General features: G+C 41.6%; 2 protein-coding genes and 1 non-coding gene across 3 annotated transcripts; 1 reads left to right on the top strand and 2 right to left on the bottom strand.

Moving 5' to 3' along the window:
* On the top strand, positions 1 to 1,378 carry LOC112193597 (probable carboxylesterase 9). The gene has a single exon (XM_024333796.2). The coding sequence runs from the start codon at positions 153 to 155 to the stop codon at positions 1,119 to 1,121; it is 969 nt and encodes a 322-aa protein (XP_024189564.1). The 5' UTR covers positions 1 to 152; the 3' UTR covers positions 1,122 to 1,378.
* A 3,389-nt stretch (positions 1,379 to 4,767) lies between these two features.
* Positions 4,768 to 4,839, bottom strand: TRNAT-UGU. Its single transcript has one exon. It is a non-coding gene; the product is annotated as a tRNA-Thr (tRNA).
* A 158-nt stretch (positions 4,840 to 4,997) lies between these two features.
* On the bottom strand, positions 4,998 to 6,609 carry LOC112195757 (probable carboxylesterase 8). Its single transcript, XM_024335952.2, has one exon. It carries the CDS (start codon positions 6,159 to 6,161, stop codon positions 5,127 to 5,129), a length of 1,035 nt encoding a protein of 344 aa, XP_024191720.1. The 5' UTR covers positions 6,162 to 6,609; the 3' UTR covers positions 4,998 to 5,126.
* Between the last annotated feature and the right edge of the window lie 15,289 nt (positions 6,610 to 21,898).

The raw sequence follows: 21,898 nt of genomic DNA, 5'->3' as shown, positions 1-21,898 counted from the left end.
GGTGCCAAATCCTTCGTATATATAATACCACAAACAAAAAATTACTCACTTCTGCCAAATCGAATACTAGTCTCCGATCAAAACGTAGATGAAACAACCGTAACCTCACCACTCTGCATGACACTACAACAAAAGCTAATTCCCCAACAAACATGTCAAAATTTGATCCTTACACCCACCTCAACATTGTCCACAACCCGGTCGACGACACCTTGACCCGCCTCATCAGCCTCCCCACCACCGACGCCAACCCGAACCCGTCTCCCGGCGACCCGGTCGCCTCCAAAGACCTAACCCTCAACTCGGAAACCAAGACGTGGGTGCGAATCTTCCGACCCTCTAAACTCCCCTCCAACGACAACACCGTTGCCCGCCTCCCCATCATCATCTACTTCCACCACGGCGGCTGGCTCCTCCTCAGCGCCGCCGACTCCTCCGTCCACTCCAACTGCTCCTTCATCACCAGCCAAGTTCCCGCCATTCTCGTCTCCGTAAATTACCGTCTCGCCCCCGAGGCCCGGCTCCCGGCCCAATACGACGATGCCATGGAAGCCATCCACTGGGTCAAGAAGCAGGGCCTCGACCCCGGGGGCGAGCAGTGGATCCGAGACTACGGTGACCTTTCTAGGTGCTACTTGTACGGCTGCGGCTGCGGGGGCAATATCGTCTTTTTCTCGGCTCTCAAAGCCTATGAAATGAAGCTGGATTTGGAGCCCATGCAGATATCTGGGATCATTATGAACCAACCCATGTTCGGCGGGATCCAGAGGACCAAGTCGGAGCTGAAATTCGCTACGGACCAGCTCTTGCCTTTGCCTGTGCTCGACCTCATGTGGGACCTAGCACTGCCGAAATCAACGGACCGGAACCATAGGTATTGTAGTCCGGCGCTCGACGCTGGCCGGTATAAAGAGATGATCCAACGGCTGGGGCGGTGTTTAGTGATCGGATTCGGAGGAGATCCGATGGTGGACAGGCAACAGGAGTTTGTGACGATGTTGGTATCTCAGGGGATACGTGTAGACGCGCGGTTTGATAATCTAGGGTTCCATAATATTGATTTTGTAGACCAGAGAAGGGCTGCTGAGGTTTTGGACATTGTTAAGGAGTTTATCATTTGATTTTGATTTCATTGTGAATAAAAGTGTAAATTTCGAAACACATTTCTTGACTTCGAAAAAACATGATATAATGAGTAGATTTTAGATGTTAGTGAGGTTGTGAAACACGTTTGAGTTAAGATGGATTGGGGTAGTAGCTAGGGATGGAAGTGTATATTATTATTACCTGGGATACTGATCGAAGTTTCTGCTATTAAAGCTGGCTCAAGAGAGTATGTGATTTCCTGTGTAGAGTCCGATTATTTGGAAGTGACTAATAAGATGATAAATTGAATAGTTGGGCAGTTCTTGGCCGTACTGTAGAGACTGCAAAAAATGGTATCATTCTATTCCGTGACATGTTTTACAATCCATTAGCTAGGTTAGAAGTAGGCCTAATGTGTGATCTGATGATCATATCGTAATTGACCTACCTGTATGTACTTATATAGTGAAATTTAAAAAGTTATCGATTAAAACAAAAAATATGTTCTTTATATCGATCTTAATATTAAGAGCAACGTACGCAGGCCTGGTCCTAAACCTAGATAGATTATGTGTGAACCCATGGCCCTCAATGTAATGATCCAATATATAAACTAAAACTCTCCCATAGCAGAATAAAACAAAAAGAAGATTTGCCAACAAATTAACGATAAATAAAAGTCTCCTTTTTTTTTTTAATAGGGTTGATTTTATTAATAATCAAACTATGAATAACAGGCCATAGTATAACAGAACTTACATAAGAAATTCTGAGACAAACCAGATAACATATATAAGCCACAACTAAACTCATTAAAATCCAAAGGGACGCTCGCTGAACAACAAGTCTAATACAAAAATGAGTAATATGGCATTCTAAGAAAAAAATATTCATCTAGTCTGATTTGCCAAGGACGCAATTGTGGTATAAATATCAACTGGAAACGTCTTAGAAAAGCCTATAGAAATTACCCCTGCTTCAAAGACTCAAGTCCAGAATGTCTTGTCGATCTTGTTGAAACCTTAAGCATGTACGTACCTTCTCCTTCCCCTTGGGGTCAGAGTTAGTACCTGTCTCAGGCTCTTCAGCATCCAACAACCTCGGCATCAAGTTGGTCCTAAAAGTCTCCTTAAAAGAAAAAGAAAAATAAAAAGAGTGTGGAGATGAATTATTTGGGAGAATTCTTGGGTACCTTGGTGTTTGCCATACACTCATTTTGTTAAATATTTTGGACCATTGGATTAGTAATATATCCAATGGTTCAAAATATTTAACAAATTGGTAACTTGTTTAGCCCTTAGCCTATCTAATTTTTTTGGTAACACAAACTACTAATTGAATTGAAAACAATAAAGATAGTGAAAACAATAAAGCCAATTAATGTTTGATTATCAATTGACAATTGACAATTATGATTTTTCCTTTTTCAAAAAGAACCTTCTATCCTAGGTTCACCGAATTACTTTTAGTTATATAGTCTATATTACTAATTAATTTTATTATTAGTGAATTAATGCTTGATTAATGCTTGTTATTAATGGACAATTATGCAATTGAAAATTACGTTTTTTCCTTATTTAAAACAAAAACCTTCTAACCTAAGTTCGCAAAATTAGTATTAGTTAAGTAATCTTTATTACCAATTAATTATATTATTAGTAGTTTCTTTAACCAAATATAATTCTTTTTATATGCATTTTATGACAACGACAACAATTAGTGTAAAAATAAATAATATTTGTTTTAAATGTAGTCAAATGAGAACCTACTTTAGGACTTATTTACTCAAATGAGAATTTACTTTACTCTAATGAAAACCTATTACAATTACCACTTTTAGGACTTAATTACTCAAATGAGAACCTACTTTTCTCTAACGAAGACCTTATTTACTTTAATGAGGAATTTTTTTTCTAATTACCACATGTGTCCTCAAAGTGGTTACATGAGTCCTCAAAGTAGTAAATATTATATAAAATAGAACATGTATGAATCTTTATGTTTTTATCATTAGTGAAATTATTACTACAATGACTACACATTTTATTACAACCCACAACACTTGATGTAAAAGCGGTAACTTTTGTTCTATTTGTAGTAATTACTCCACCTAAACTAATGTACTAATTTATAGACAATTTAACAAGTATGACAACAAATTTGTTGTCAAAGTGGTAAATCTTTATGTTTTTATCATTAATGAAATGATTACTACAATGACTACACATTTTACCACAATCACAACAATTGATGTAAAAGCGGTAACTTTTGTCCTATTTATAGTAATTACTCAACCTAAACTAATGTACTAATTTATGGACAATTTAACAAGTGCAACAACAAATTTGTTGTCAAAGTGGTAAATCTTTATATTTTTATCATTAATGGAATAATTACTCAATGACTACATATTTTACCATAACTAGCAACTATTGGTGTAAAAGCGGTAACTTTTGTTCTGATTGTAGTAATTACTTCAAAAACTATACCATTTACAAGATTACCAACCATTTTACAATTCCGACAACATTTGTGTTGTGAACATGGTAAAATTAAAATTAGACCAAAAGATATGTAACAACTCAGTATTGTAAGGAGCTTCTCCACTTTATAATCAAGGTTCTAAATTTGATAAAAGTTGTCTAAATATGATATTTACATCTTTGACCACTCAATTACAATAACCACAACAACTGTTGTCATAAGTCGTAATTATAGTTCAACTATGTGTAATTTATTATTTTGACAATACTTGTTACATGATTTTTAACAATGTTACATATCAAGAAAGAGAGTGTTGTTAATATGGTAAATTTTATTTTTAAAAATGACACATGTCGATATTTAATTGGGTAACCTGTTGACCAGTTCAGTAGGTTTCCACTATATTAATTTACTAAAAGTAAAAAAAATAAAAAAATAAGGGTATGGCAAACACCAAGGTACCCAAGACGACCCCGAATTATTTGTTAGCAAAACCCTCCCAAAAGAGTTAAAACAAAAAGAAACGTATTTGTGGAGATGAATTATTAATCAGCAAACTCCTCAAGTTTAAGGGACACACCTACACTAACGAATTTTCATCAATAAAAGCCTCAAAAAAAAAAAAAAAAAAAAAAACAGTGAAATACAAAGCTTCACCAAATAATGTTTCATAAGCAAAATCCTCAAGTTTAAGGGACACGCTTATACTGATGATCAAATTTTTGTCGATAAAAGCCTCTGATCTAACAATGAAATACAAAGCTTCGCCAAATAATGTTTCATCAGCAAAAACACTTTCGAGAAATATAAAAATGAACACATTTTTACTGTTGAATTATTCTTTGACAAAAGTCACCCATAAAATAAATAAAAATAAAAAGAGATGCTCTTTGCTACAAGATGTCAATAAAAGATATTTCAAGTCCCATAAATTCATATCGCTTTGAGCCTCTGAACTCTCAGAATCGAACCTCAGCACTTGACTTGCTTATTTGGCAAATAAAGTTTCAATGAATCAAAAATGGTCTAGCAAAATCTTGGAAGTTTTTGTTAGGTTGAGAAAAACTTTGCATCAGCCTTTTTTCTTATTTGTTCTCCACACAAAGCCAAAAACTCCAGTCTTGCCCCATGAGCAGTTCAAAATTTTGTTGTAAAATTGTGCTTTGTGGTTTGATGTTAAAAAAGCATAAAATAAGATGCCCCCATGCAGGATCGAACTACAGACCTTCAGTTTACAAGACTGACGCTCTACCACTGAGCTATAGGGGCACGTTGCTTTTAATTATTGGATGAGTCTTTTTGTCTATTAATTAGTATTCTAAAATAAAAAAAATAAAATGAAACTTCTTGTTCCATAATACAATCTCACAATACTCTAAATTTCATCATCATATATTATAATTAATTTATGAAAATAAATTACTACATGATCGAAAATGTTACATGATAATTATTATTTTTTATTGAAAAAAAAAAACATAATAAATATTCAATTTTACGAAAGATTTAAAAAACCTAATGGACCGACCCGATTCCACCCGTCGCACATATATTTGTCACATGGCTGATTTTAACACGGCAACATCATCGCTACCGCGTGCGCAACAAGAGCCGATAAATTCCTTAACAATCTCATAGAAAGCCTCGGCCGTGTTGGGGTCGAATAGCTCCGCACCATGAAAACCACCCTCCTCAAACCGGGCCGTCACGTGCACCCCGCGTGACTCCAACAGTGCCGCGATCTCCTCCTGCCTATCCACCAGCGGGTCCCCGCCATTCCCGCTCACCAAACACCACGGCAACCGTCCGATCCTTCCATCACCGCCGTTGATAGATGGATTACAATACTCGTGGTCACGATCAGCCCCCTCCGGCAGGCTCAGGGCCCACATCAAGTCGTTAGCAACTAACGGCAGCACCCGGTCGTTGACTAACCTGATCTCGGATTCGGTCCTGTTGACCCCGCCGAAATACGCCTGGTGCAATATCAGCCCTCGGATTTTGATCGGGGAGAGGTCCATATCGGAAGCGCGTAGACCCGCGTGGTAGGCGATATTGGATCCCGCGCTAGTTCCCATGATGAAACACTTGGAGAAATCAACGGAGTTTTTCAGCCACGAATCTCCGTCGGCAGAGGAGGCCTGGTTTTTGAGCCAGGTGATGGCCGAAACGGCGTCGTCGTAGGCGGCGGGGAGGCGGTGCTCGGGGGCGAGACGGTACTCGACGGAGAGGACTAGGGCTGGGATGGAGAGGGCGAGACGAGAGCAGCAGTGGTGGAAAGGCTGAGAGGCGGCGCTCCAGATGATGAAGCCGCCGCCGTGGATGTAGATGAGGAGAGGGAGGTTAGGGTTTGGGTTTGGGTTTGGGGGGAGATTGAGGGGTTTGAAGAGGCGAAGGGAGGTTTGGGATTTTGGGTCGAGAGGGATGTCCTTGGAGAGGACGAGTTGGGATGAGTTGGGATCAGAATAGGCAGGGATTGACTCGGTTGTGGGTGCGATTGGGAGTGGGGCGAGGCGGGTGAGTGAGCCATCTGGGTTGGGAACGATTTTGAGGAACTTGTAGGGTTCGATTGAGGATTGTTGATCTGCCATTGTTGGGGGTGACTGGTGAGAGTGCGTTTGTGAAAGAGAAGGGTTTGTGTACCGTGGAGATCGAAGATTAAAATGAGGGTTGATGATGGTGGTTGGGGAAATTTTTGAGGAGCGGGGTAGGTTTGCACTAAATGAGGGAGACCTGCATGCATGGCACAGGAGCTGTCATTTAGACACGTAGTAGTAGTAGTAGTACTATTTGCTTCACAAAACAGTATCTAATCGAAGCATACCTAACAGGGAAGCTAGGTGTTGATTGATATCAAGTCTGTAATTGCATGCCTTCGCGGGTGGTAAGTAATAAATGAAGGTGTCTTTTACAGGTGGTAAGTAGAAAATCAGCGTGAGACGAACAATAAGGCGAAATTGCAGATTCTGTGAAAATTAGGCAGTTACTGAATATATATGAGAGAGCCTCGGGCCAACAAATCAACCTGCCTAACAGCAACGTTGTCTTTAGTGGGAGTGTTCTACCTCATGTGCGTCAGGGTTTGGCAGATGAAATGGGACTTTAGATGGTAGACAAGCATGAAAGCATCAATTGTACATGCTTTAATCAAAAAATATTTGCTGGTTACTGTCTTAACACCGTGTGAAAATAATTTTAGTGAATGTGTAAAAGAAAAAGAATTCTCACGCACAATACACATAGGGTACGTTTACTTATTTGGAAGAGTATGAAAATAGATGGAATGATTCCGGGGGTAGAAGTATTCTTGCGTTTACTAACACATAAAAATTCAGAATAGATGTAGGTCCCACCTATATTCAAGAATTTGATTACGAAGGGAGGAGATGAGTTTAGGAATCAAATCCTCCGGAATCACGACCAATTCGTTTCTTCTCCCATTTCAATTGTCTCTGATTTATGATTTTTTTTTCATTCCAAGTAAGTAAATATGTCATATATATATATATATATTGTTTGTTTGATTTCCGATAAAAAAAATACAAATATACTAAAAAAATAAAATAAATCGCACTTCGAGTGCGGCTATTTCGCACACACATGGGGTGTGCAGGAAGGCTAATTACATGATATATTTTTTTTTATTAGAAAAGAGACACAGCAAATATTGCAAAATCTTTATTAATTAAGCGAATTGTGGGGAGGGATGGTTAAATTTTTGAACTACCAAAAATACCAATAGGTTAAAAAAGTCTACAAAAATCTGATATGATAAACAAAGGGCAAAAGAGTAAACCAGGTTCCACTTTATCCTAAATCAAAAACTGATTTGCTTTCTTCTTCCACTTTTTCTAGAACGTGCAAAAGAGGTTCTCCTTGCTATGGAATCACCGTCGCGATCGTGCACTTCGATTGACAAAGAAGCTCACCAACAGAAAATTTACTTAAAAGGTATGATAATTGTTGGTTGTTTTGCTTCCTTAGTTGATTGATTGTAAACATATGAAATATTACATCTCCAATAGGGCAACGTAAGAGAGCAAGAGAAAACAAAGAAAAGATGAAATACTACATCTTAGAGAGAAGCCTGACGCGCCATTTGTGTTTGCGCATAATGGACTGGAGCCTGGACCTGTTTGGTATTTTGTCTAGCATCTTGGTCCAATCCTTTTTTCTTTATTTTTTCTTTTCTTTTTCAGGGCTCTTATTTTCCACACCTTTCTTTTCATTTATTCTAATTCATGTTAGTCATGAATAAATTGACCTTTCTAAAACAATTATGATGTATGTCTGCAGGTTACGTAGGAGATAACAAGGGAACTGCTGAGACCTTGGATAAAGACAGGTGCTAAAACACTGGTGATCTTTGTTATTTTGATGACAAGGAGTTTGTGTACATTGTGGACTGTAGACACCAAAAATTTAATGAAAATAAAATTCATTAAATAATTCGGTCAACACTTGAAATTATAACCGAACAAACACAGTCGGCATGTGAGTCCTACAAAATGTGCACATGGCTTGTGAGTAAGCAAAATCACGCAAAATCAGAGAACGACACTTGGCGACACATGAAAGGCCCGACGGCAATAAATGAATTTGTTCCGGCTAAATCAATTGATATTAAAGCGGATCAATCAAATTAAATCAATTGATTACGAATCAAATCAAGTATTAAATTTCGTCTGCTGATTAGATGTCAATTTATTAAAATTGATAATCAAGATGAAAATTAGCCATCAAATTAATTGGATAATTCCTTAATAGTCGTGATTAAATCAGTTAATTAAAGCTGATTGATTTGATTATGCTATTAATGAAATACAATTAAAATCAGCCATCAAATTAATTGGCTAATTCCTTAATAGTCGTAATTAAATCAGTTAATTAAAGCTGATTGATTTGATTATGCTATTAATGAAATACAATTAAAATCAGTCATCAAATTGATTGGCTAATTCCTTAATGGTCGTGATTAAATCAGTTAATTAAGGCTGATTGATTTGATTATATTATTAAGAAAAATGCAATTAATTACGTGTCATCAAGACATTCCAAATTGAGAGAGACGCCGACACTATAAATACCCCTTCTCAAATCAAGAGAAGGACTTCAGCCAAAAAAAAAAAGAGAGAAGAAAATACTCTCAAAATTTCTGAAGCCTCCCAAGCTCGTGTGAAGAACGCTCAAGCTGCCAAATAGCCGGTTCCTCACCAACCTCAAGTCAAAACGTTCGTCATGTGTTGACTCTCGTGACCATCGTACCACTCAAGATCAAGCGTCAAGTCCTTGAGTGAAATTCATCGTCGGAGATAGAATCAAAAGATTACCAAAGATTGTAACCCGCACTTAAATTAATAAAATTATTATTTTTTGTACACGTGTCTGTATTCTGTTTGTTTTCAGATTCCCGAGTTTACAAATTGGCACGCCCGATGGGACTACTTTGCCTCTCATCTCCTTCTCCGTAAGACGATTCCAAACAGATCCGTTCGAGGAATGGCTTTCAAGAATACTCAAGTCATCCCGAAGAACAAGTCCAAGACAACAACCTTGAAATCGAGCAGCAGCTCATCTGGTCACGTCACTCGAAGTATGGCAAAGGTTTTGCCTACAACATTTGTGGCTTTGCCTTCTAAGCCTCGCCAATCATCACCCTGGAAAGTTTAGGGGCAGGGAAGCATGTCCCTCGAAGTGAACAGAGACAAGCTCCAAATACAAAATCAAGGGAACGGTCGTTCTCACCTGCCTCTGATGACAACTCAAGCACCGGATCATACAAGGGGGGTCCTGATGCTGAAGAAAATAACACTTTTAGGATGCAGTCAGACGGTGCGTCTCACCCCTTAGCAATGCAAGTCATGATGACTGGGGCAACCACGCTCGAAGACCAGGTAGCTAATCTAATGAAGGCGGTTCAAAAGCTCACTAATACCATCGAAGAAAAGGATATGTAGATTGCTCAACTTTGGAGCAAGCTTGAGAAACAAAACGATGAGGATTCTGCTAGGATTCCATACAAGGATGACAAAGACAAACAAGAAGAAACTTCAAAGGCAAATGACAAAGACAGTGAAAGTCTACTTGGTTCTTTGTCCGTCCAGCAGCTGCAAGACATGATCAACAACTCCATTAGAGCTCAATATGGAAGCCCCTCTCGTGATTCTCTCACATATTCCAAGCCATACACAAAAAGAGTGGATAGCTTGAGGATGCCATATGGGTACCAGCTGCCCAAGTTTCAGCAATTCGAGGGGAAGGGCAATCCAAAAAAACATATTGCTCATTTTGTCGAGACTTGCAACAATGCTGGAACAGAGGGAGATCATCTTGTTAAGCAGTTTGTATGTTCGTTAAAAGGCAACGCCTTCGAATGGTTCACGGATCTGGAACCTGAGTCAATCAACAGTTGGGATCAGATGGAGCGTGAGTTCCTGAATCGCTTCTATGGCACGAGACACACAATGAGCATGATGGAACTTACTAACGCCAAGCAATGGAAGGATGAACGCGCAGTTGATTACATTAATAGGTGGCGTTCGTTGAGTCTCGATTGCAAAGATCGACTGTCAGAAGTATCTGTAGTGGAAATGTGCATCCAAGGCATGCACTTTGATTTGCTATACATCCTACAGGGAATCAAGCCCCATACGTTTGACGAGCTGGCTACGCGAGCACACGACATGGAGTTGAGTATAGCTAGCCACAAAGGGAAGAAAAAGTCAATTGTTGACCAAAGGAAAGACAAGGTCTTCGGAAGCAAGATTGACAAGGCACCGAAGAAATCTGCAAAAGAATCGATGACCGTCAACATTGCCCCAGTCAAAATCTCTACACGAGATAAGAAGGTTACGAAAGCAGAGCTAACTCGCACCTACGACAGAACAAAGCTTTCATTGAAGGAATGACAACAAAAGACGTATCCCTTCCCAGATTCTGACGTGGCAGGCATGTTGGAAGATTTACTTGAAAAGAAGGTGACAGAGCTCCCAGAATGCAAGCGGCCCGAGGAAATGCATCGTGTCAAGGACCCAAAATACTGCAGGTACCACCGGATTGTCAGTCACCCGGTTGGGAAATGCTTCATTCTGAAGGATTTAATAATGAATCTTGCCAAGCAAGGAAGGATTGAGCTAGATGTCGATGATGTTGCTGAGGTAAACTGCACTACCATCGTGTTTGGGTCATTTGAGCCCTCCCCGTTGCCTTCTCTTCCAATGAAAGCACCATATCAGCTTTCGAGAAAGCCATGTATAAAGTCAAAGTTAGAGGAAGTCAAGCCAATCTAGCAAGCGAGCCTTGCACCTGTTGCTACCCCTAAAGTTGACTCAATTGTCGATGACAAGGGATGGATACTTGTCACTCGAAGGAAGGCACACAAGAGTCTATCGCCATGTTTACCTATCACTCAAGAAAAATGCACGCAATCAAAAGAAAGTCGTCAGCGTCTCGAGAAAGGTGGGACAAGATTTTTCAAAGAGAAGGGCAATCCTTCAGTTCGAACCCATAGTGTGGTTTTATCAACAAAAGTCTTTCCCAAGAAAAGGTGAGAGCTGCCCACATGACAATAAGCTATGAAATTGGTTCGAAGGATTCTGCCAAGGTTGAGTCAAGCACGGTTAACACGAACCAAACGTCAGAGGAGAACAAGGTGTTGAAGCAGCTAGAAGACCTGCCATTGCACTTCAGCATTTCTGATCTACTACAATTGCCAAAATCGGCAAGATGTGCTTTGGTACAGGTGCTGATCGACATAGGAAAGTACTCCATAGAAATTAACAAGGTGAAACCGAAGGAATGCGTTACGTGTGTTGTAGATTGTGACGCCATTCACTTCACAGATGAAGATCTTCAGTTAAGCTCTAAGCAGCACAATAGACCTCTCTTCGTGACAGGGTATGTGCGAGATCAACAGCTAAACCGCATGCTTGTAGACGGAGGATTCGTTGTAAACATTATGCCTAGGTGGACTATGAAGCAGCTTGGCATCAATGTGGAAGAGTTGTCTCGAAGCCATCTCATGATTCAAGGCTTCAACCAAGGGGGCAAAGAGCCATAGGCATGATCAGAGTAGATATGACAATTGGAGAAATGAAGTCGAACACTTTGTTCCACGTGATCAATGCGAAGATCTCCTACAATTTATTGTTGGGACGACCGTGGGTTCACGAAAATGGTGTCGTCCCCTCCACTCTTCATCAATGCTTCAAGTTCTACGATGGCGGAGTAAAAACAGTAGCCGGTGATACTAAACCATTCACTGAAGATGAATCTTACTTTGCGGATTCCAAATTCTACATGGATGATGAAACATTAAAGGAAGTTCTCCCAGTTGGAGTACCCTCTACAGAGAAAACTGCAGAAGTGCGTAATAAGGAAGTGGAATCCAGCATGGCAAGAAATCGCAATGAGGAACCACATAAAGTTTCGTCGGAAACTAAAGTGGCAGCTTCAAAGAACAAAATCAGCTCCTCTTCTCCAGTCCTTCGTTATGTGCCAAGGTCTAGGCGAAAAGAAGGGGAATCTCCTTTTGTGGAGGCAAATGAGCAAGAACGTCTGCAAAAGCTAGATGAGAAGGACGTAGAATTGCTAAAAGAAACATCAACCATACCGTTGAGGAAGTTGAGCAACGTAACTCCCACCAAGCAGCTGCTAAAGGAGTTTGTCAAATCGATTCAAGGCAAGACAGACCACGGGACACTTCCTGATAAAAGGACAGAGGAAGGATTCGACCCTAATGCTTATAAGCTGCTAGCAAAGGCTGGATATGACTTCGGTTCGTCAAGCAAGGAAGGTGACCAAGTCATCCCTGGTAAAAAGGTGCATGAGCTTAATGAATCTCAAAGGAGGTTGAGAGAGTAAGGATGCACAGCTGACCCTGCTAAAGCAAGTCTTGGTTTTGTACTTGATAAACCAATCAAAATTTCAAGAAGAACAAAGTTGAGAAGGCAAGCATGCAACACATCAGTGTCGAAGTAATAGAAGAAGAGACTCATGAATCTAAATCTGCCTCTCGCGTTTTGGCATTTGATCGCATTCATCCTAATTCTCAAGCTATGGTGCCTAAACGAGTTGATGAGTTGGCGCTTCGAGTTTCTGTATTTGACCGTGTCGATACATCAACAAGCCGAATCTCAGTTTTCAATCGCATCACCCAAACGACCACTCGAGCTTCCTTGTTCAATAGGTTGTCATCTTCCGATGAAGCAAATAAGAAATCTGAGTCAACCCCTCGAAAGTCGGCATTTGAGAGGATACAAGCACCCAAAGAGCAATAAAAGCAAAAGAGAAAGAGGATCAACGACCAAGGAAACGACAAAGAGATCCGAAGTCTCATCCCGTCACGCGTGAAGCTACGCTCTGTGTTAAAGGTGAGCTCAAGTGAACAACTCAAAATGAAGGAGCACACCATCGTACTCACTGGCCAAGTTGGAACGAGTAATGTTGATGGCAATGGCGAAGATGAGATTATTCAGTCTGCCTGTCATATCACGGTAGCAGAAGCAAAGGCTTTTGAAGAAGATGACCATGATCATTCCGAGGATGAAGTGGATGAAGCTCCTCAAGAACTTGAAGACGAGGGGCAAGCTACTGTCGACGAGCTTAAAGAGCTCAATTTGGGAACTGAGGAAGATCCAAGACCTATCTTCGTGAGCGCTTCGCTGAGTCCGGAAGAAGAAAAGGAATACTATGATCTGCTGCTTGAATATAAAGACGTCTTTGCATGGACGTACAAAGAAATGCCTGGCCTTGACCCAAAGGTAGCGGTTCATGGTCTCGTAGTTAAACCTAAGGCTCGACCAATCAATCAAACACAATGACATTTTCGGACATAACTCCTTCCTCAGATTGAAGCTAAAGTTGATAAGTTGATTGCTACAGGTTTCATTAGAGAGGTTCAATATCCTAAGTGGATTGCAAACATTGTTCTTGTCAAGAAGAAGAACGGACAACTCCTTGTATGTGTGGACTTCCGCGACTTAAATGACGCGTGTCCGAAAGATGACTTCCCTTTACCCATCATTGAACTCATGGTGGATGCAACAACAGGGCATGAAGCTTTATCCTTCATGGATGGGTCATCCGGATATAATCAAATAAGGATGGCCTTAGAAGATGAAGAGCTTACTGCATTCCGCACTCCCAAAGGCATTTATTGCTACAAAGTCATGCCATTCTGGTTGAAAAATGTTGGTGCAACATATCAACGTGCCATGCAGAAAATCTTTAGAGATGTGCTTCACAAGTACGCGGAATGTTATGTCGACGATTTAGTGGTCAAGTAAAAAAAGAGGACGGATCACTTGTAAGACCTAAGAAGGGTGTTCGATAGACTACGCAAATACCAGCTCAAGATGAACACCCTCAAATGTGCTTTTGGCATCAGTTTAGGCAAGTTTCTTGTATTCATTGTGAAACATCATGGTATTGAAGTGGACCAGTCAAAGATCAAGGCCATTCAAGACATGCCTGAGCCAAGAAATTTACACGAGTTAAAAAGTCTCCAAGGACGACTCGCTTTTATTAGACGGTTCATATCGAACCTCGCAGGCCGTTGTCAGCATTTTAGTCGACTTTTGAAGAAGAATGTGCCTTTCGTATGGGATGAAGCTTGCCATAACTCCTTTGAAAGAATAAAGAAGTACTTGGCAAATCCTCTAGTGTTAGGTGCACCCATCCTTAGGAAACCACTTATCCTTTACATTGCTGCTCAAGAGCGATCACTCGGAGCACTCCTAGCCCAAGAAAATGAAGAAAAAAAGGAGAAAGCGTTGTATTACTTAAGTTGAACTCTCACAGGACCGAAATTGAACTATCCACCGATAGAAAAAATCTGTCTCGCACTCGTCTTCGCCATCTAAAAGTTAAGACATTACATGCAAGCTTACACAGTGCATCTAGTGGCACGAGCTGACTTAGTTAAGTTTGTTATGTCGCAACCAGTCTTAACAGGGAGAGTGACAAAATGGGCATTACTCCTCAATCAGTATGAAATCATCTACATACCGGCCAAAGCGGTTAAAGGACAAGCATTGGCTGATTTCCTAGTGGATCATCCTATCCTTGCGGATTGGGAGATTTCATATGACTTGTTGGATGAAGAAGTCTTTAATACATAGGTCTTCCCTGCTTGGCAAATGTTCTTCGATTGGTCTTCACGAGCAGTTGGGGCAGGAGCTGGTGTGGTCTTCATTTCTCCGCAAAGGCAGATATTGACTTATGGCTTTACTCTTAGTGAACTATGTTCCAATAATGTTGCTGAGTACCAAGCGCTAATTATGGGACTACAAACCGTAGCTGAAATAAAAATCTCAAATCTAATGGAGACTCGAAGTTAGTAGTTGATCAATTACTATCTATGAAGTGAAGAAAGAGGATTTAGTTCCTTATTTTCAGCTCGCCACACAACTCTTAAAGGGTTTTGATGCTGTCACACTAACACATGTGCCAAGAAAAGAAAATCAAACGGCAGACGCTTTGGCCAACTTAGCAGCAACTTTGGCATTATCAGATGATGAAATCATACACCTTCCAATCTGCCAACGGTGGGTCGTACCGACAATCTCTGAGCTTTGGCATGAAGACTCCAATGTTGTCTCTGTTTACGTGATTGATCTTGATGACTGGGGGCACCTGTTGATTGATTACCTCAAGCGAAATAAGCTTTCCGATGACCCAAAGTAACGCTCGGACATAAGACGAAGAGTACCACGCCTTCTACTACAAGGAGACTCTTTATCGACGATCATTCGACGGATTGCTTCTTAGATGTCTGGGGAAGGAGGAAGCTACTAAGGCTATGGAGGAAGCACATTCAGGAGTATGCGGAGCTCACCAGTCAGGTCCTAAGTTCCATTTTCAAGTGAAGATGATGGGTTACTATTGGCCCACCATGGTTAAAGATTGCATGGAGTATGCACAAAGGTGTCAAGCTTGCCAGTTTCATACAAACTTCATCCATAAACCACCAGAGCCATTGCATCCAACGATTGCTTCCTACCCTTTTGATGTGTGGGGACTTGATGCTGTAGGGCCTATCACTCCAAAATCGTCCGCCGGTCACTCATACATTCTAGCAGCTACAGATTCATTTTCAAAGTGGGCAGAGGCGGTGCCGCTTAATGAAATAAAGAAAGAAAATGTTGTAGACTTCATTAAAGGGAATATCATTCAATGATATGATGTTCCGCGTTGCATCATCACAGACAACGCCAAGTACTTTTCCAATTGTGCCATGGAGAAACTCTATGAGAAATATCACTTCAAGCTACACTTTTCTTCTATGTACAATGCCCCAGCTAATGGGTTGGCTGAAGCATTCAACAAAACATTATGTAACATTTTGAAGAAAGTTGTCAGCAAAACAAAAAGGGATTGGCATGAAAGAATGGGTGAGGCGCTTTACGCCTACAGAATGACATATCGAACTCCCACAAAAGCTACACCTTACTCCCTTGTATATGGTGTTGAAGCTGTCTTACCCTTGGAGAAACAAATTCCATCTCTGAGGATTTCTTTGCAAGAAGGACTGATTGATGAAGAGAACGTCAAGTTACACCTTCAAGAGTTGGAAGCCTTAGATGAAAAGAGACTTGACGTGTAACAGCACTTAGAATGCTACCAAGCTCGAATGTCACAAGCTTTCAACAAAGGGGTTCGACTCTGATCCTTTCAAGTTGGAGACCTAGTGCTTGCCATGCGTAGACCTATCATCATGACACACAAAACTGGTCCTAAGTTCAAGTCAAAGTGGGATGGACCTTAGGTCGTCAGCGAAGTCTACACCAATGGGGCCTACAAAATTGTGGCTGAAGATGGCCTGAGAATTGGCCCCATAAATGGAAAGTTCCTGAAGAGGTACTATGCTTGAAGAAAGTAAGAAGACGCTCCTAGCCAGCATGAGCCTAAACTGCACATGGCACACAAAAAAAAAAAAAATCACTTCATGCATAAACCCTTGAACTACATGATGACTTGATTCCTTCGTTAGAAGGATACTTAGGCAGCTTGGGAATAACAATCTCAAGTTCAGTCAAATCAAATAAAAATAAAGGGTTTGTTTACCATTCATAAAGTAAATAAATGGAAGGGTACTTTATTTCCATAATAAGTTATGACTGTCAAAGTTTGACTTATTACAAGTAATAAAGGAAAGAGAAAAAATCATCATAGACTACGAAGTGGAGAAAAGCTCTTCACACCCAAGTCAAACCCTTGAAGCTATTGCGGTGGCTCTCAAAAATATCTCGCAATGATTTGGTTGTCTTAAGCTCTGCAATGGTCACCTCGGGGGTCTCTTGGATTTGAGTCTTCTCTTTTTCTAGGTCAACAAGCTTCTCTCCTGTAGTAGAAGTCTCTCGTCTAGTAAAGTCACTGTTTGCTCCAATTTTCGTTGCTCCTCCTTTTAATTTCTCCAAAGACATGAGTGCAGATTGGCGATGATCAGAGTCAGCTTGAGGAATTGAAGTGACCTTTGCAATTTCTGACTCTGTGTCAGCCAGACGTTGATTACGTGTGCCTGGAGTAGCCTTGCATGAACAAGAAAGCTGTGCCACGTTGTATTGGTCAACACTAGTCAACAATCCCTCAACTTTTCCCCTTACGGATGAAGGGTCAATCCCATAATGTCTAAGCTCAGCTATCAGCTTGTCAAGTTCCTCCTTGTTGGAAAGAATGGTCTTTGAGGAGTGCTTCATTATCATATCTTCAATTTGTTCACAAACTGCGGTAGTAGCTTGCTGATAGATATCACGAAGTCTTTGGCTAGCATCTATAATAGCAGCTCCACTAAGAGAGGCCTCAGAAAAGGCTATGGTGTTCAGAGGTTTAGGAAGATGCACCTTGGTAAGTGGACTTGTACATGTATCATTAGTTTAAAAAAAAAAAAAGGGCTTAAAGTGCAATGAAAATACATAAGAGTTAAGAATTGTACTTGTAGGGTCAATTTGTTGTGAGTCATTTTTTGCATTGGATGTTCCTTTCATGGGTAAAGAGTAAGCCTCAAGTTTCGTTGTAGAAGGAACACGTATAGGGTCTGAAGAGGCATCATCGTTCCCCCAAAGTGGATGACCATCAATCTCTGCACCCTGAAAAGATAGAAAAAGAACAATTCAAGTTCCAAAAAAGACCCAAAAAAAAAAAAAAAATTGACGCAAGTCCAAAAAAAGGGTACCTCATTACATTGCAGCATCGGTTGTGAAGAAGTTGGAACGTACCAAGAAAGTCAGTATTCAGAGTATACTCAGCATTGAGATCGCAGTAAGTAGGGCCAAGGTTGATGTCGGTCTTCTTACGCTTAAAGTGTACGTCACTATTATTGATACTACTTCTCCCACTACGCCTTCTTTCTTGGATTACAGGTCTTTTTAGCTTAAGTGGACCGACTAAAGCAACGTGAGAATCTAAAGAGTCTCCATCATCTTCTAGAATGTTGACCGGATGAGCCTGACGGTAGCTATCAGGGAGGAAAGCCCTATCAGGAGGCGCAGGGACGTTGGTGCTACATTCTACTTCACAAGCAATCACATTTTGGAGATGGGGCGGTGCCGCGCGGTTGACGTCCTTGTCTTCTTTTGTTTTAAGAGGCTTGTACAGGGATTCATTAGTAGACGCCACTTTGGTCATCTTCATTGGGGTAGAACGATACACTTTAGACCACCAATCAACATAGTCTCGGGTAACCATATACTCTGTGACTACACTTTGGGTCGGCAACGTTACCACACACTTGGTGTCCATTCTGGTGTAAGAATCCCAATGCAAATAAATCAAAGCCAGTACGCCGGTGCGAATGTCATTCTTAAGGCTACCAGGAATGTCTTGGACATAACCAAACTGTCTACTAAACCGATGTGGACTGTATGGCTGAATGACTCGTCGGTTATCCTGCCTTAAAAGAAAGGTACCCGGATCGAAGGCTGATAAGATATATCAAGTCTAAATGGGAGATGTCACCGCGGTTGATAACCACTTTGCTCTCCGAAAATACCCTGGAAAATGCATCCATCCTCACATTATCACATGCGGTGAACAAAGAAAGAGCCTGTGAGTCTCCAAAATGCTTAGCTGAAAATTCTCCGGATAAGCGAACCATACGGGGCCTTAGGTCTTTGGGAAGTGGAGATTGAAAATGGGTGCCGAAGTACTCTACTAACCATGCATATATATAATGAAAAGGAAGAGTAGCCGAGCAATTACCTGGATCGCTGGAAACAGAAATCTCGTTCAAACCCTGATAGATGCTAGCCAGCATTGGTATCGCTAGGCAAAACTGTACACCCTGTGACATTTTACTGGCAACTTTGAATACTCCCGAACGAATCAAACTGGTGTTTTCTATGGGTAAAACAAACAAGCACAACCAACAAGCAAGAAAGGCAGCCAAATAGGTGGGCTCTATATCTTCACCCTCCATGCCTAAATCATCAAATACTGCAAGGTTTGCAGAAGTTCGTTATCGGATCTCATGGATCTTGCCAGATGGATTAAACGCATTCGGGGGTGGATCTCTTTTGTTCCAGTTTCTTTTGTTCGGAGGCCTCTTATAGCGCAAAGTTCCTCTATACCAATATCATATCCATGAGGTTATCTTCACTTTCTGCCCTTGACCTTCCTTGCAAAGCTTATGGTAGGCGAGAAACAAATAGTGGCTGCTCTGTTGACTCCCTTTGCTTGTTGCAGAAAGCTCTTCAGCAGCTGGAACCACCGCATCATAAAACCGTCGAGCAATGGGCAAACCTCCAAGTTGGTCCAAATCCCAGAGGGAGATAGACATTTCTCCGCTAGATGTGTGGAGGGTATTCGTCGTGGGGCAATAGTACTCGCAGAAAGCCCATATGACAGGTGCAACACGGTCATAGCTTAACAGTGAGGCGAATATAGCTCGATAGAGGCCAGCCTCCCGGGTAAGTTTGCCATTCCTGCTTAAAACATCTTCTACCCATTCCCAGTAGAACTCTGTGTATGAAAACTCGCCATTTGCTCGAAATGCACCGCTCCACTGCAATGAACTATTGCATATACGATCACTGAGAAGTGTGAATGGGGTATGAGGAGTGTTCTGATCATGATGCGAAGACTTCAGCAACAGTACATGCGAGTTTTGTTGGTCTCAGCCAGATCTCGGTTGTTGAAACATAGGTAGTTGGCGAGATACCACATGAGTCCACTAGAGGATGTGAGCGGAAGGGTCATAAGGAGGAACATCGATTACTTGAGGCCCAATCAATGATGGATACACCTGCAGAGTAGTGCCATCACTTTGAGTGTCCTCCGGATCCTCGAGGATGGTGACTGTCCCTTTCTTGAAGCACTTGAAAAAAGCCATGGCCATAAAAGGACGAGAAGCGCGATCACAAGTGCCTGACGATGTATGCAAAGCCTAACCGCTTTCAGTGGACCCAACCACGCACAAAAGTGGAGGAATCCAAGCACGTAGGACGTTTGCGTTCTTCTCTTCATGAGCCAGCAAATACGTAAAGCCTAACCACTTGTAGTGGACCCTACCACGAGCAAAGGTGGAGGAATCTAAGCGTTTAGGACGTTCACGTTCTTCTCCTTGGCGTCGACAAACACGCAAAACCTAACTGCTTTGAGTATATTTTCCCACAATCAAGAGATGGAAAAATCTAAGCACTTAGGTCGTCCGCGTTCTTCAATTATCACCAAAGCCCTGAAAAGAAAGAGAAAATATATATATTTAAAACAACCTTCAGAGTACATGTAAGGTGCGAAAAAAAAAAGGAAAATAAAAGAAGAGAAAAAAAGGAAAAAAAAAAAATACACACACACACACACACCAAGCATATACACTAGTTCTTGGAAGAATAATGTATTTTGACGGGGAGATAAGTTGAACGTTGCTAAAAGTGCTCAAAGTTCTTTCACCTTGTATTTTGACAGGGGGAGATAAATTGAATAGTGCTCAAGTTCGGTCACCAGTAGACAGCATCACAGTGCATAGGATATTAAGCATACACTATGCCAAAAAAACTATTAGACAACACGCATCAGACGACAGAAAACTGATTTTCTGTCGTCTGATTTTTTCAGATGACATATAAATTAAATGTGTTGTCTGAATTCACATAGAAACCATACTTGTTTTATTTTGAATATATAGCCATATTCAGACGACACTTATATGTTGTCTGAAACGATGGAAAAAAAAACCCTATGTTAATGCTCAAAGTCCGGCGGTAGCCGATCTTTAACTTAACGCGGGTCCGATGGGCGGACCATTACTCCGAGGATTTGATGGCCTACGCTAGCTGTCACACGAGAGACAGGGCGTTAGAGGGAGACCGCGTCGGGTGGTCTTCACTTCTCCGATGCCTAAGTCAGTCCATGCATGTAGGCAGCATAACAATAAATGAGTAGTAAATGCGTCATTAATGAGGAGAGAGGAAATAACTTTTTATAGGTGAGGAGAATGTTGATCTTCTTCTTGTTTTCGATGTGGGACTGATGTGCTTCGATACCCAGCGTCTGGAGCTTCTGATGCTAACTTGGCGCGGCGCGTGGCTGCGCGTTAGCTGTGATCTGGGGGCGATCCCGAGATCGGGCGGTGGCCCGCCTGGCTGTGTCTCCGCAGGTCACCCACTTGGTGAGATTCGATACCTCTAGCGGTACAATGAGCGTGACTCATTATAGCTAATTATGCTTGCAAACGTACATGTAGGTACAAGTTCCCCAAGTCCCCAGTCAAGGAGGGCAATCTTGGTTGGGGAGTTAATCGTCGGTGTGAAGCGTTTTCTCCGCTTAGACTTGCAAAAAGCATAATTAGCGTCAGTGCGTTGTCAACCATGGACTTACTGAGCGAACGCTTTATACCCTTTCGGGTGGGCCCCTGCTAGGCCCGCCAGGGAGTCCCCCACTCCCTAGCCAAGACGGACCTCCGGATGGTCGGCAAATTGTTTGTTGAGGGGAAGCTGCGCGGAGCAGAGGGTGTTGGGTAGCAAGCCCAATCTTAGTACCCAAGTGACGGGGGTCAACGTACCTGATCAGGGTCGTTGTAGACTGTTGACAAGTCCTCGTGTCCCGTAGGGACGATCTGACAGTAACGCCGCGTGGCGGTCGTTGTCAGAGTGAGGCGTAGCCTCGGGATTCGCCGCTGGTGGATACCCCCCGCTAGTTGTAGCAGGAAACAACGTCGCGTAGACGTGTTTTGCGGTAGCTATTGAGCGGAGTTGCGCTCAGCAAAGGACCGGGTTTGCAAGACGGAGGGAGCTCTACCGGCAGTGTTGCGTGTAGCAGAGGCTGCCTGTTGCAAGTTGATGAGTGGAAGTTTCGCTTAATGGGGATTCGCTCAGCGGAGACTTCGACAGCC

Source organism: Rosa chinensis, chromosome 1, assembly GCF_002994745.2.
Source record: "Rosa chinensis cultivar Old Blush chromosome 1, RchiOBHm-V2, whole genome shotgun sequence".
In the NCBI taxonomy this organism is placed as follows: domain Eukaryota; kingdom Viridiplantae; phylum Streptophyta; class Magnoliopsida; order Rosales; family Rosaceae; genus Rosa; species Rosa chinensis.
Note: the sequence above shows the minus strand (reverse complement) of the source record. Positions and strands in the feature narration are given on the sequence as shown.

What these genes read in the sequence shown, in the direction of transcription:
- LOC112193597 (XM_024333796.2), top strand. Translation starts at nt 153, where the DNA reads ATGTCAAAATTTGATCCTTACACCCACCTCAACATTGTCCACAACCCG.
- LOC112195757 (XM_024335952.2), bottom strand. Translation starts at nt 6,161, where the DNA reads ATGGCAGATCAACAATCCTCAATCGAACCCTACAAGTTCCTCAAAATC.